The sequence below is a fragment of the Stegostoma tigrinum genome, chromosome 11 (genome assembly GCF_030684315.1).
Source record: "Stegostoma tigrinum isolate sSteTig4 chromosome 11, sSteTig4.hap1, whole genome shotgun sequence".
Classification (NCBI taxonomy): Eukaryota; Metazoa; Chordata; class Chondrichthyes; order Orectolobiformes; family Stegostomatidae; genus Stegostoma; species Stegostoma tigrinum.
In genome coordinates, this window is record NC_081364.1 from 46,913,306 (window position 1) to 46,928,144 (window position 14,839).

Genomic DNA, 14,839 nt, shown 5'->3' on the forward strand with positions numbered 1-14,839 from the left:
AGGAGCCTCACTGGTAATGTATCTATGCACTTGATTGCTCACAATTTCAGGAAGCAACAATTGATTTTTTTTCTCTTAAAAGAGTATTCTATTCGAATAAAAAATCCTGAATTGGAAAAAAGCCAAATGTTAAATCTAAAGTCCTAAACTAACAGGGTGGCACAGTGGTTAACACTGCTGCCTCATCGCAACAGGGACCTCGGTTTGATTCCACCATCGGGTGACTGTCTGTCTGTGTGGAGTTTGCACATTCTCCCCGTGTCTGCGTGGGTTTCCTCCGGGTGCTCTGGTTTCCTCCCACAGTCCAAAGATGTGCAGGTTAGGTGGATTGGCCAGGCTAAATTGCCCAGTGTTCAGGGTTGTGTCTGGGTGGGATGCTCTTCAGAGGGTCGATGTGGATTCGAGGGGGTAAATGGCATCCTTCCACACTGTAGGCATTCTCAGAAATTATTTGTGACACTGTGCTCATCAGAAGATAATCACTGTTGATGCAATTGAACACTTTCACATGATCTGTTACCTGATGAATATGAGCCTCCATACAAAATGGGATCATTAGGACACAGAACCAGGCTATTCAGCCAATATTTGTGCTCCACATTAGCCTCCTCCAGTTTAATTTGCTCCATCTTATCACATTGACAGAACCTGTTCTTCTCCATGCAATTATCTAGCTGTACCTCATGAATTTATGCAATTGATCTGAACCAATCCGTGTGGTGGCCAGTTCCATATTCTTGACATTCTGAATAAAGAAGTTTCTCCTGAAATGTATGTTGGATTTATTAGGGGCTATTGGATTACCCCAGAAGTTAACCCTGGTATTTGGTTGATACTGTGTTTTCTGTCCAACCAATTTTCTCTCCACTATGCTGCTTGTCCCCCGACTCCACGTGGTTTGACTTTGCAATTTTACTTGACTTCTACTAGTACCTGACTGCTGTCCTTTCAACCCAGTTAAAATTCCTGTCAATTTTGAATAAAACTTCTTAGTGACAACTCCCATTTTATTCCATTTGGAAGCTGGTGCTGTTTTAACATATAATTCAAGTTAATATGTTTTCCAACATACGTTTCCAGAAAAATATGATCATATGTACAGTGGCCCTCTAATCTGCTCAAACGAGAGATGTGTATTAGACTTTCAAATTTACTAGCTGACTATTTAAAGACACCATCACTAGGTAGTAAAATCTAAGCTGTTAATTTCCATGATATGAAAAGAAACTTTTCTTCAGAAGTCACTTTACTGTATTACCGGTTGTCTTGTTTTTCCTTTATTGCTAAGATTTTTAATCCAATCCTTAAATCTTCCAAATGTTATATTTTAATCAAGGTCCCAATGCATGCAACAAGCCAGTTAAGGAGGTCACACATTCAGAGGCAATGGTTTTTTTTCTGTTTGCTTCACAGTGTCCATGAAAGTAGGACAACAGGTTATTTGAAACTGTATAAGCTGCAATAAAACTTGCTAGATTTAAATAAATGCCAAGGACATGACAATATTTGTTAGAGTAGAACAAGTCTGCTAGGAATCCTAGCAGCTATAATTTGGAGATGGTCTACTCCACTTGTTCATTGACAGTGCCAATAAGGCTGGGAACAATACGTGACTCAAAGGTAATTAATTTCACCCCATTCTTTCACATATTTCAACTTAGTTAAGGAATTGTCTAGGTTGGAGATGAGTAAAGCGATCATCAGTGGCTTGCTTTGGTTTAAATACCAAATTTCTGCAGGTTAAATATTTCAATTAAAACCCATTAAAACATTTGTGCTTTCATGAAAACTGTTGTCTGAAGAAGTTTGGTCCTTGAAGCTTTTTCCTTCCTGCATTCTCTGGTAACAGAACAAAATAGTGTGAACGTATTTAAAATGTTTCTATTTAATAATCCCTGGCTCAGTTTGCTCCTAATGGTTTTATATGACTACCTTATCAGTTTGCCCCCTTTTTGCCTATTTCAGTATTCTTTTAAATGTTTGAAATATCAGTTTAAAGTTTTGGCCATTTTAACCAAAACAAAAAAATAAATTAGGAACTAATACATCTGAAAATCTCATTTTCCTCTAGTCACTAAAATGTGAAAAGATTGTATGATTCTAAAACCAGTATATTTTGCACACAATCTGTGTGTTGTCAGTGCATATATAGCCTCCTACAACTGGAATTACAGATTATTTCTGTTTAAATCAATGCAAAGATTTTTTTCAGAAGAAGAATCTTTCTACCTATTAAACTGATCCACGTCCACGCATTGATTCAATTATGCAATATCATTTTTTTGGATTAAACTTATTAATAAAAATAAGTTGACATAAAGTTGAACAAACTATCCACAATTTTCCAAATATTTTACAATAAATGCAGCCTCAAGGAAAGATGAATAAATAGAGAAATTGCTGCAAGTGCTAGGACCACAGAATCAAGAGGAGTGACAAGTGTTTACGTAGATGCCAGAGATTTTCCTGATTGTTCCATCGTAACCTTAATGGAAAATTAGCAGAAACTTCAGACAAGGCTTGGAAATATTGTGTTGGATCAATTAGATAAATTTCAATAATGAATAGTCAGGTGGACTCTTTCAAGAGTGACGCTTTATTGTGGTATTTGCAAAGAAAGTTGACTGTTAGGTGGGAGTAATTTCAACATACTGTCAATCCAGTTTGTCATGTTGTTGTAAACACGTGGCATCATATGCTGGTTTCCCCAAACAGCTGCTTTTAACTTTTTCCTTAGTTGTTCTCCAGCCTTCTGTACATGCTCTCCATTTTTTGAGATGTCTTGTCGCTATTAGCCAGAAGACAGATTCAGTGCTTTTCTTCTTACTATTCAGTGAGCAAAGACGGAATGCAATTGAGCTTATAAATTGTGTAAAACTTTGTTCCTAGCACTGTTTATGATAGGAAACTCTGTTTTCTGCCATTGAATAAGACCAAAAAGCAGCACTGCACTGTCAACCCCACAGCCTAAACGTTGGGTTTGAAGCAGAGGGGAGGAATCAGAGTTGAATGCAAGAAAAAGACCTGCTTAATAACAAGCAGAATTGTACTGCGAATAGCATCGTGGGTTTTAGGAGAGATTCAGGAAACTTGCATACAATGAGGGTTTTGTTTGTGAGTTGGCATCCTTGCCTTGATAAATTTACTGAGACGATGTCAATCCAGAATATGACACTAGTCTAAATAAGGAAAAGTTTCTATTACTATCACTCTTCGGTCTTGAAAACAATTTAAAATGAATTGCTGCTTGCTGTCTACAACGCTGTCCTTTTTTTTTAAAGACAAAGTTATGGACGTAACTGGATGCACAAATACTAATTTCTTTCATTCAAATAATATTAAATCTAAAGTAGCATTGAGTAGTTTGAATGTTGAAGGTTTTTCCTAAGATTAAGGGTTGCCACACACTAATTTTCTATGAATGATATAGTCCCCATTTGAGACCTTTTAACTGAAATGAAATCTAATATCTAATGCCCTTGTATAGACTCTTTCCAAATCTCATACGGCAATTGAGATTCCGGCAGTTCCAAATATTGACTTTTTTTTTGTCATGAAACAAGGTATTCTAACCTAATACAAATACACATATGCAGCAGGCTATCTCTTCGTATTCAATATCCTCCTAATACACACATGGAATTAATTACATTACAGTTGAAAATGGTGACAAGATATTTTTTGAAAGCACAATATCCTAATGTGTTATTCTCAGTAGGAAAACTCTAGTTTTGATTATAAATTGCCTGTTCCTTATATTTCCTGATAATGGCTCCATTACTTTCAAATGGTGATGCTCTTTTGTTTTTATTTGGAATTTTTGAAGTTTTTTTTTCTTGTTCTTCAAATTATGGCTAAAAGAGTAGGAAATCTGCTCCCAACCCCATATCAGTCCATGTCTGTAACCAGGCATTTGGAGATGTGAGAGGGGGAGAGCACAGACAGGAATAATAAATCTCAGATTTTCCCAGTCTCCATCTGAAGGAACATCTGGCTCACTCTCAATGGGTAGAGTTTGATCTAGGACATTAACGCAAAAGGAGTATTATTGCTTCAACTGCTGAGTACATGCCTAATCCTCTGGCCAGAGCCATTAACTTTAGTGAAACTGAATGTCGGATGAACTGCCTAATGATTCCTAACAATTAATTAATTAGTGCTAGAGTTTAGCTATCGTCAGGTTATGTTGATTATATATGCCGAGATTCATTACCAAAATGAGGTCCCTTGCGTAACAATCTCATTGACATCTCACAAGCCCCCTTGCCGTGAACAATGACTTTACAAAGCTCACAACAGAAATGGTAAATAGGTTTTTCAAAACATGATGGAGCAATGTGAAAGAATACACCAGAATTTATGAACTTTTTCTTAATATTGTACTGTTGGGAATAAACGGTCAGAATGGACGAGTTGAACCAAAGGGCCTGTTTCAGTGCTGTACAATTCTGTGACCCTAAGTTTGTTTTTGTTTCAACCAGTGAAATTATATACTTGGGTGGGGGGTGCGTTTTAACTCTTAAACCCGCTGTAAATAGAGAGCAGAAAGCTGCTGGGGTGAATGAGAAACCCAGTCATTCTACACACATTGCTCAGTTTTAAATTGTCAATATGCATCTGATATGACCGAAAGCTTTCCCACTCAGCCTGATTGATGGGTTTGCTTTTCAGTCAGGCAGGGAACAAGTAGATTAGCCAGCCTGGAGGTGATGGGGTTTATTGAGGGGTATGCGTGTGGTTTCATTACAAACCCTGCCCAATTCTCGACCCTGGGTCATTATGGAAGGTTACTGTCTTGGGGTTGGTAGAATCCAACCCCGAGGTTGGGGGGTGGATGGGGATGGCATGAAGAATGAGGTCACTCTGGAAGACCAAGTTCAATGGTCAAGCTGCTTGAAGATGAAAAGTAGCAACCAATGTGGAATGGAGGAATGTTCGATATGTGTCCTCCCTCTTGCTGCAGCTGCTGGTCAGCCACAGGTTGGAAAACAAAACCCTGCAATCTATGCAACATCTGATGTTTCCTGACTTTTTGACTTACTTAAAATGCTACCCAAGAATGGATTGGCTTCCTACCCCTTGATCCACTTGAATAGAGGGTTGAAATTAGTGAATTGGTGGGTGTGCTTTACTTAATACAGTCTGTCCTTCCACCTCACCCTTTGCCACAAATGCACCTAATCCCACCAGCTTCCCTACGTTAATAAAAACCTGAAGAACTGTGGATGCTATCCTCAGAACTGAGGAAGGGTCACCAGACCCGAAATGTTAACTCTGTTTTCTCCTTCACAGATGCTGCCAGACCTGCTGATCTTTTCCGGCAACTTTGTTTTTGTCCCTACGTTAATAGTTCCCCATTACTACTGAAAATTTAATTTGCCGTAGGCTTGTGCAATAAGTTAATTCATTGTTATTTTCAAAATCCATTTATTTCTTTCAATTTTATTGATGGACAAAGAAACAGTGAAGATATTATTTCTGAGTTCAATTATATTCTTCTGTGTAACATTATCTTGGAGGCATGTTCTCTTCTGTCTGGTCTAGCATGCAATAATTAGATGCTCATTTATCAGCAGCCACTGTGATGCAAATGCTGCATTCTGTAACTAATCTCTACACATGCAGCATGAAAATGAGACATTCTAATCTGCAGAGTGAAGAAACATCGTTTTTAAGATATATATATATATATATGTATATATATTTATATTAATTTAAATTCCTGACCTATTTCTGCCACTCAAATTGTACCCAATTCCAGCTAAGTGTAAAATGGCCTTTTATCATCTTGAAAGAAAGGCAAATCCTTTAAGTTTCATGAATTCCTTTTTCCGATCAAATACATTTTATTTTTAATGTGTCTTTTCATTAATGGACTCTTCTGGTAATGTCCAGTTTCTCATCCCTCACTCTGATTTTTCTCATCGTTGTCAAGAATCTTTTATCTCATACACTTAGCCCATTCATACAACGTTTAGGGTGTTTCCCCCTCTCTATTGCAGGAAGATATTTTAAGAAAAGAAAAAATGAAAATAAGCCCTTAAAAAATTCTAATTGCTTTTTAAAGAATTATGAAGCTGTTGAATGCAAGTTCCTGTATGTGTAGTTCAGTATAATGGGGCAACCCTCATTTGTGATAAATATAGGAATATGTTATAATGCAAAACATTTCATCAGCCAATGTTATGAAGTAGAGAGTAAAGCCAATGCTGATAAAGGTTCAGTTTGCCCCCTTTGATTTTACAAAGGCCAGAGTGCATTAAATTTATTACGTTTGTAGTCTACAGTTACAGTTATGACAAAAGCAGTTTCCAGTATGACCTGTGCTAAATTGTAAAAGCTGCAGGATGCTGCAGTCTACAAAAGAATCTTCAAACCTATTACTGTGTGTTGCATACACCAAAAATCATCATGTTATAAAATATCTGTAAGCTCAAAATAATCAGGAGCCTTGCTGTCATGCCATGTGACTTGCAATGTAGAAATATTGCTAAATACTAAATACTGAGGAATACTTTGTTTTTATATGTAGGCGGACAAGATAGTGGAAATGAATTTTCTCTCATTGACAACATGTTGTAGTGTATGTAAAACCTAGCTTCCCTTTATTTTAAAGCCAAGGTTAAGATAATTACAGTATCACTCTGCTTTTGTTTAGGCAATTTAGCATTAGTCAACTCAAACTAAATTCAATCAGAAGTATCGATGTGACTGACGATTCAAGTTGCGAATACAGCTGTTATTTTTACATTATTTTAAGCTGCAACTAAGTTGATCTAAAAACATTAAATCCTTATCAATTATTTTCAGACAATTCCCTGCTTTAAAAACATAAATTGCTCAATCATATATCAGCAACAATCCTGATTAAAATATATTCTGTGCCTATTTCCCAATTTAGGTAGCAACAATCATTTTACTTCAGCGCCAAACATCACTAAACCATGGAAGACTGAACAAGCCATCCAGTAGGGTAGTTTGGATAAGCCTGATAGAAATATGTTGTGTATTTGATGGTGTAGGCAATCCTCGATGTTCTTTCAGATTACGTTGAAGCTCGGAAGGATAGTTGAAACAAGTTATGATGGAATCTAAGTGTTATCTGTTCACTTCACTTCACTTCACTTAAAAAAAAATCAGGTTATCAAACAGCTCTGTGCCAACAGATCAGTGGTTGGTGAGGACAGAGTTATGATATTTAAATCTCAAGTTTGGCTTGCTAACTTAAAATTGCACGTATGTAAGTAAGACTTAACTACTTTTGCAAAGATACTTAAGTGTATATGTGCAATGTTTAATGTTCAATCAGGTCTGTATAAAATTAATGTTGTGCTTTAATCTTATGTATTGTTGAAGTTATTTCATTGAATAAGCACACTGAGTTGGATTTAATGCAGTTTGTAGTCTCAGAAAAGTGGCAGCCAGGCCCACTTAATCAGTCAGTCTTCTGTTAGTGGGAGGTAGTGGTGAGAAGCTCATGAGTGAACCAGTCGGTAGCCATTTTCCCTGAGGCCACCCATTTTAGCAGTACCTCACAGTTTTAACAGGCATGGCATGACTTTCTCAAATCCTCAGCAAACTGTTGAAGGGAGGTCCCGCATCTGGCTGATCAGGAAAGGGTGCTGAAAGCCAATCCCCTGCCCCTTCACCCATGAAGATCACCCCACCTCATCACTATTCTTTGTCTGCAATCCCACAGGCGTCTGGCTCATGCTTTGCTGTCACCACTCCGACTATGATTTGCCAGGTTGGGTTACTGTCACTGGTGACTTCAATCATGGGGAAGGTTCAATGGTAGCCACTTAAGTGCCTGAATTGATTCCATCAGGCACCTCTGACTTTCCATTGTATTAGATCCCTGTTGGCCCAACAAATTCCAGCACTTTCTTCCTGAGCAGCAATCACTATCTATAACCATATTTCTGTCTCCGTATATTGTAAAAAAAAGGTTCATCAGGATATTTTGAGTGATTAGACATTGTATGTGGTACATGACCTGATGCTTTTTGTTAAATCAGCTGTTCTTTAAAAAATCCATAACTTTCAATCTGCCATGTACAATTACAATTGCCCAGTTGTGATTGTACAAAAAATATTGAGCCGAATCAGAACAGAGCAAAATTGCAAGGTGAAAAGCAGAACTGTTTGCACATAGGAATTTTCAAATTCTTGTAAATTGCTGAAGTATAACCTGAACATAAATATTCTCTCTTTAGTATTTCTCAGCATCAATCTTGTTCAGGTTGCATTTTAATATTAAGATTGCCAGTCTAAACAGGCTTATGTGTTCAAATTAGAGAACATTATTGACATTTTCTTTACTATCAGAACTCTGATTAACCACAAGCTCCTGGAATGAGTAATCAATGTTGAAAATAGAAAATGAGGAAAGAAAAATCTTGAGTTAAGGTTGAAAACAGATGATGAAAGCCTGAGGCTCTTGCTTGATTAAAGCCTTGCTATAATCTTTGGGTAGATTTCTCTGTAGTTTGAATTTAAAGGGTATAATCCAGCAGATTTGGATCATTCTCAGTATTGTAGGACCATGAAGGACACTACATTTGAGCATTTGGAATGGGGCATTGGCCACACTTCCACTCAGTGTCATTGCAGCTAACACAAACCTTGATTGTTCATTGTATGCAGCTGCTCAAATACTATAATACATTCTAATTCTAACTCACGCTTAAATAAAATGTAACAGCAACCAATGCAAAGTCAACTTTGAATCATTGGGCATAGAGTCCCCTAGGGACTTTGAATTTATTACAGTCTGCTTCACTTGTAATACAATTACATGAAAAGGGAAGTGTGTCATGTCACTTCTTCTCTTTAGAGTTACAGACTTAAGCTTTTATCTGGTGCTTATGACTTCTGTACATTATAAACATGACATGTAGAATAGGTGTACTCTGTAGGTGACTTTCATGGAATTAAGCACTAATACTTTTGTGAATCATTGTCCAGTATGAAATAGGAACAGCTGTGGAGACCGGTACCCAATGGTATTATTGTATATGCTAACACATTTTTAAGGTATCATCATTTAAGACAAGGTGAGGGGAATTTTATTTCTGAGGCCTAATAATGTTTGGAACGCTCCATGAAAAATGTGGAAGTGGAATCTTTGAATACTTTTAAGGCAGAGATAAACAGATTCTTGATAAGCAAGAGGGTGAAAGGTTATGTGGTGTAGAATCCCATTGTGTATCTTTAGTGTACAACAGCATGCCCTATTTGTTATCCATTTTGTACTATGCTTGATGTAGAACTAGCTATTACTACTGTTGTGCAAAGCAAATGTTCCTTTAAGTATCATCTTATGCAACAATGTTTTTCATATTAGTATATTCTACACTGAAAATGCTGAAATGTTTATGACATTTAATATATTAAATGACAAATTGCAGTCAACTGGAGTTGAATTTAAGGTTTTTAATTTAATAGAGTGCTTGCAGCTAATTTAACAAGTTATTCACAATGAGAGGTCAAATAGGAAACTCTCACAGAAGAATGGGTTCAAGGATAAGATTGTATGGAACTGGAGCATTAGTGAGTGCTTTTTAATAGGCTGGACTGTGTTCTAAAGTGTTACTCTTACGAAGTACTCTTATTTTCTTTCTGTTATCTTCCAGACCCAAACAATGACAGGGGCAGTTCCACAACAGGTTCACAAAATGTACCGGAAGTGAAATATTTATCAGAAAGACGAACTCATCCATCACTGGAACCCAACTATCCACCAGAAATTCACAAATCATCACAGCACAGGGAAAAGAGGATTAGTGAACAAGAAGAGCCAATAGGCAGAAAAGAACACAGCAGACCAACCAAGGAACACCACACTACAACCTGGAATGGTACTTCCAAACGGAAAGAAAATGGACCAGCAAGGAGGAAGGACAGATCACCTGAGAGGAAACAACATCTAGAAAGAGAGGCAGAAAATGGATACCATCAAAGGTCTCTTGAAAGGGGTAGGGAAATATCACGGATGACTGCTCAAAATATGGAGTGGAATGAAAGATTTCTTGGCAGACACAAAGAGGGACCATACGAAAGGAAAAAAAGGTCACCCGAAGGGAGATGGCAAGATTTACCTGACAGGAGGAGGGAAAGGTCACCTGACAGAACAAGAGAAAGGTCGCCTTACAGGAGAAAAGAAAAAACAGCTGAGAGAAGAAGAGAGCGGTCACCTGAGAGAAGGAGGCATAGGTCACTGGACACAAAAAGAGACAGATCACCTGAAAGAAGAAGCAAAGCTGATGAAAGACCGAGGCATAGAGATGAACATAACATGGAAAAAAATGACTTTATCAGAAGCTCTAGGCAATCCCCACAGCCTAGAAGGAAGGCTATTCGAGAATGCAGCACTGATCTCAGCATCTAAATGAAGGATTATGCACTGGACAAGTCAAGTTCTGTCTAAAAGGGCAACATAGGTTCTCTGAACAGATCCAAAGTTGATCATTGCTTGTCAGCTTGAAGAGACTAGAGACCTATTAATGTAAAAAGAAGAAAACAAACAAAAATGACACTGTACATATGTCAGGAAAATGTTAACAGTAAAATGTGCCTGACCCAACAAAAGCTAGGGATTGCCCAAAAGGAAAATAGTATTGACATTACATGTGAAATGTAAGCCTTAATTGTATTATTGAGTTTAGATAACTTGCCAGATATTTTGTTAGTCTTTGAGTGTCTCCAATATTGTAATGAAACCAGACGACATTAGCACAAAATAATTGCACTTTGTCGAAAACTATGCCGTTTTAATATGAAGTATTTTTCTATATCACACAAAGGGTTTGGACGCTTTCTGAAACATCTAAGAATTGATGGATGTGGTATAGTTTTAAGCTGGTAAGTTGCTGATAAAACAAAAGAAGAGCAAGCTTCTAAACTGGAGTAATAAGACTCAAGATGTTGGCATTCTCATGAAGGAGAGTGTGTCTAGATTAACAGAAAAATGGCTAAAGAGACTGCAAATTTCAGCAACAATTGTAAACAGGTGGTATATTCAAGATTTGAAGTGGAATAGTCGTGTAAAGTAATTTGATTATTTCTAAGCCAGTTGCAAAGGGGGACTGTGTGGTGAAGGTCTGCTGTGGCACTGCTTGAAAACTGAGAGGAAAACGCTGCCTAGCTGAGCCATGAAGAAGCTCTTCATTATTATTGAACCACTAAGTGAACTGCTTTCAGTGCTTCAGTGTGTATATGTATACTGTTCACATTTCCATTACAACACTAAAGTAAGCATTGCAAGTTTTATCACTGTTGTTGCCATGGTACTGTACAAATGTATGACTAACCATCTTGTGTACAAAGTTTAAATTGTAATTATTAGAGCCTGTTGGAAATGTTGCCTTCCTTGTAAAAAGAGTGAAACTATGGCAAAACTAGTTGTGAGGAATGTGATAGTGTTTATATTTCAAAAATTGAACAAACTGATTTATGGGACATATTTTAAAGTAAAATGATTCAGGTATATAAAACTGTTTTCAAATGGAATACTCTATCAATAATTATTAAGATTTTGTTGGTTTTGAAATTCTATTTCTTGATGGTGAACCTGCCTGTATATTATGAAACACTTGTATGCAGTCTGTCTTCTTTGAGCATTAATTCTTGCGATGTGCTATAGACCTAATGTTCTGCTGTGTAGATTGAAAGCAATATATGGGCAAATCTTTTTATAAAACACTATGCATATATAAATACTACATTGTTCGTAGCTTGACCCATGCGGCTATACACATAACTTTAGTGTAGTGCAGTATAGTATGTAGATGTTAATATTATCCGTATAGCTTCTTCCCTTCCCTGCCCCAATCCCTGAAACAGATCACCATGTATATGTAGCTACAAAAAGAAGTCTGTGAATGCTATTTTTATTATCAAATAAAGTTTTCCATACAAATTCATCAATTTAGTGTTAATGATTGTCATGAAAGACCTATCTGTTTCCAACTATTTGACTATGTTTCAGGCTTTACTTTTTTTCAGCATCCTTTTAAAAATATTGCTTTACATTCCACTGTAATCTCAGTTTACGTTGTTTCATTGTGTGCACCTTGGATCAGATAGGCTAGAAATACATGGTTGAAGAGGTAAAGTTGCAGCAAGTAAATGGCATTAAAAATAAATCTGCAAAGTTGGGCTTGACAACAACTGGTCTTTTCTTCAGAGCCAAACCCTTAACGTATGCATTAGAAATGTAATAGTGTGCAACACCTTACCAGCAATGAATTTTTAATGTTGACTTCACAGAAGGAAGAAACTATTTGCACAGTAATCTTGAGTGGTAAATTTATCTGCAACTCCTATAGATATATATGAAAATGCTTACAGTGACAGTAACTGTAATTGTTCACCTCAGTTGGTATGTATAATACTGATACATGATATGCATGGTTTCCTGGTGAAAATAGATTGTTTTATCCCACAAGAAGAGAACTATGCTGATACTTTGAACATGGTTTAAATTCTGAAATTTTCACTAATGATATGAGAACATTGTCTTGAAGAATGGCAGGAAGCACAAGATTATTAATTGAACACAAATACATGATCCCAGAGTATAATAAAAAACAACACTTGAGACCAATAACCCAGTTAATGAGTTTGGAATTATTTTTTGTTTGTTAATAGATATGCCAGTAGTTCCAAAATGAAACAAGACAGCATAAGATATATTTACGTTTGAAATAGTATTTGCAGTTTCCCTTGTTGACAACTGTTCATTGACTGGAAGGATAAATATAACTGCAACAAAACTGACAGATGTGCAAATAACATGTGGACAAGTCTTGAAGTTTAAATGACACCTCATAATTGTTGCCTTCAAGGTGTGAAAATTAGCACTGAGTATCTGAGCTGTAAAATCATAGAATCATAAAAGCCATTCAACCCATCAAGTCTGCACCAACAAAAAAATACTCTTAATGTACACTAGTCTCACTTTCCAACACCTAGCTCATAGCTATGAATATTATGATGTTTCAAGTCGTGGCCACGTACTTTTCAAAGGTTGTGAGGTTCCCACCTCAACTATCCTCCAGATTCCCACCATGCTCTGGGTGGGGGCAAAATATCCTCAAACCCCCTCTAAACCTCCTACTTTCCACCTTAAAATGTTGCTCCCATGCTCCCCTTCAACTGAGGGGAACAGGTGCTTCCTAATCACATTGTGCATGCCCCTCATAACTTTATATACTTCAGCCAGGTCTCCCCTTGGCCTTCTCTGCTTTAAAGAAAACAACCTGAGTTTATCCAGCCTCTCCTCACAGGTAAACCACTCCATCCCAGGCAGCAACCTGGTGAATCTCCTCTGCACCACCTCCAGCGCAATCATATCCTTCCCATAGTGCAGTGATGAGGACTGCACAGAGTACTGCAGCTGTGGTGTAACCCAAATTCTGTACTGCTGCAAGATAACCTTCCTGCTGTTATAGTCAATCTCACAACTGATATAGGCAAATGTCTCATCTGCCTTTTTGACCACCCTGTTTAACCTGCCCTGCTACATCCAGTGCCCCAAAATCCTGTTGCTGTGTCTCCAGACGTTCATTGAGAATTCCCTTGCACTTTTACTTCTTCCAAAGTCCATCGCCCCATATTTATCAAGTTAAATTCTATCTATACATCTGACCAATCTGTCTACATTTTGCAACCTTGGATCTTCTTCCTTACTGGCAACCATCTAGCCAGTCTTTGTGTCAATCGTAAACATATTTTTCAACCCATGACCCTCCCCCTGCAACATTTTCTATTGTGTGTGTGTGTGTGCGCAATATATGTGTGTATATAATATAGTTATTATCAATGAGGGTTACAGCACCAATTGCGGCAGTGCACCACTTGACACTGACCTCCGGTCACCCAGAGAGTTCTATCGCCACCTTCTATATACCTTCCACTAAGCTAGTTTTAGATCCAGCTAGCTACATTACACCGGATCCGCTGTGCTTTCACCTTCTTAACCAGCTCCACGTGGAAGACTTTGTTGAAGGCTTTTCTGAAATCAAGACAAACTTCATCAACTAAACTCCCATCATCTACACGCTATCTCAAAAAGAAGCATCAAATTTGTTGGGTGTGAACTCTCTTGAAAAACCAGGCTGACTATCCCTAATCAAACCTTACCTCTCCAAGTGCAGATTAATCCTCTTTTTTAGAATTTTTTGCCAGTAGTTTCCTTACCACTGATTGTGAGACTCACTGGAAGATTTTGGATAATTTCCAAATACTACATCATTTAACAATAAATGTAAACACAGGCAATCTGTGGCATGTCATATCAAAACTTCGAAACATGGTAACTAAACCAAATGTGGCGTATTTTACTTCAGTGGTGCAGATCGATGGCAATGTGGAAATCCACGTTATTTCAATATACTTCGCAAATGTTTTCTTACTGTCATTGGTACTTTGCAGAGTTTGGAAGAGTGGCCATACGCAGTATCTATAGTTAAAAGTGAGTTTTTCCCTTGTATGGAATTATTGCGAAAATCAAGAATCCAACATATAAAAGACATTAATGTCATTCAGAGGGATTTATTTTCTTATTCAGTTCTTTGTTGTAGTTTGGTGACCTTCCCCACACTGGAGGTTTTGGGATCACGGACCCTTCATTCTGGGCAACAACAACAGCATTGGGTTAGTTCAGCTTAAAAAGCACTGCTGCTTTGTATCCTGCAAGCTTATTGTTATTACCACAATAGGCAATGTTAACATCACATATCAACTACACAATCAGACAAAATCCAAGGTAAAGTGCAAGATTCTATGGAAACTACATCCACACTGATTAAGGTACAGATGTGCCTGAGGTTATTTC

At 37.4% G+C, this 14,839-nt stretch overlaps 1 protein-coding gene across 8 annotated transcripts in view; it reads left to right on the forward strand.

Annotated features, from left to right (window-relative positions):
• Positions 1–12,572, forward strand: part of magi1b (membrane associated guanylate kinase, WW and PDZ domain containing 1b) — a 402,251-nt gene extending 389,679 nt beyond the window's left edge. For 6 of the 8 annotated variants that reach the window (XM_048547401.2, XM_048547402.2, XM_048547403.2 and 3 more), the window contains one exon: positions 9,636–12,572. In XM_048547401.2, coding sequence (XP_048403358.1) covers positions 9,636–10,390 — 755 coding nt within the window. In that variant the 3' untranslated portion in view covers positions 10,391–12,572. The remainder of the gene's footprint in view (positions 1–9,635) is intronic. The other 2 variants (XM_048547406.2, XM_048547407.2) reach the window with 1 other exon arrangement.
• Positions 12,573–14,839: the final 2,267 nt, after the last annotated feature.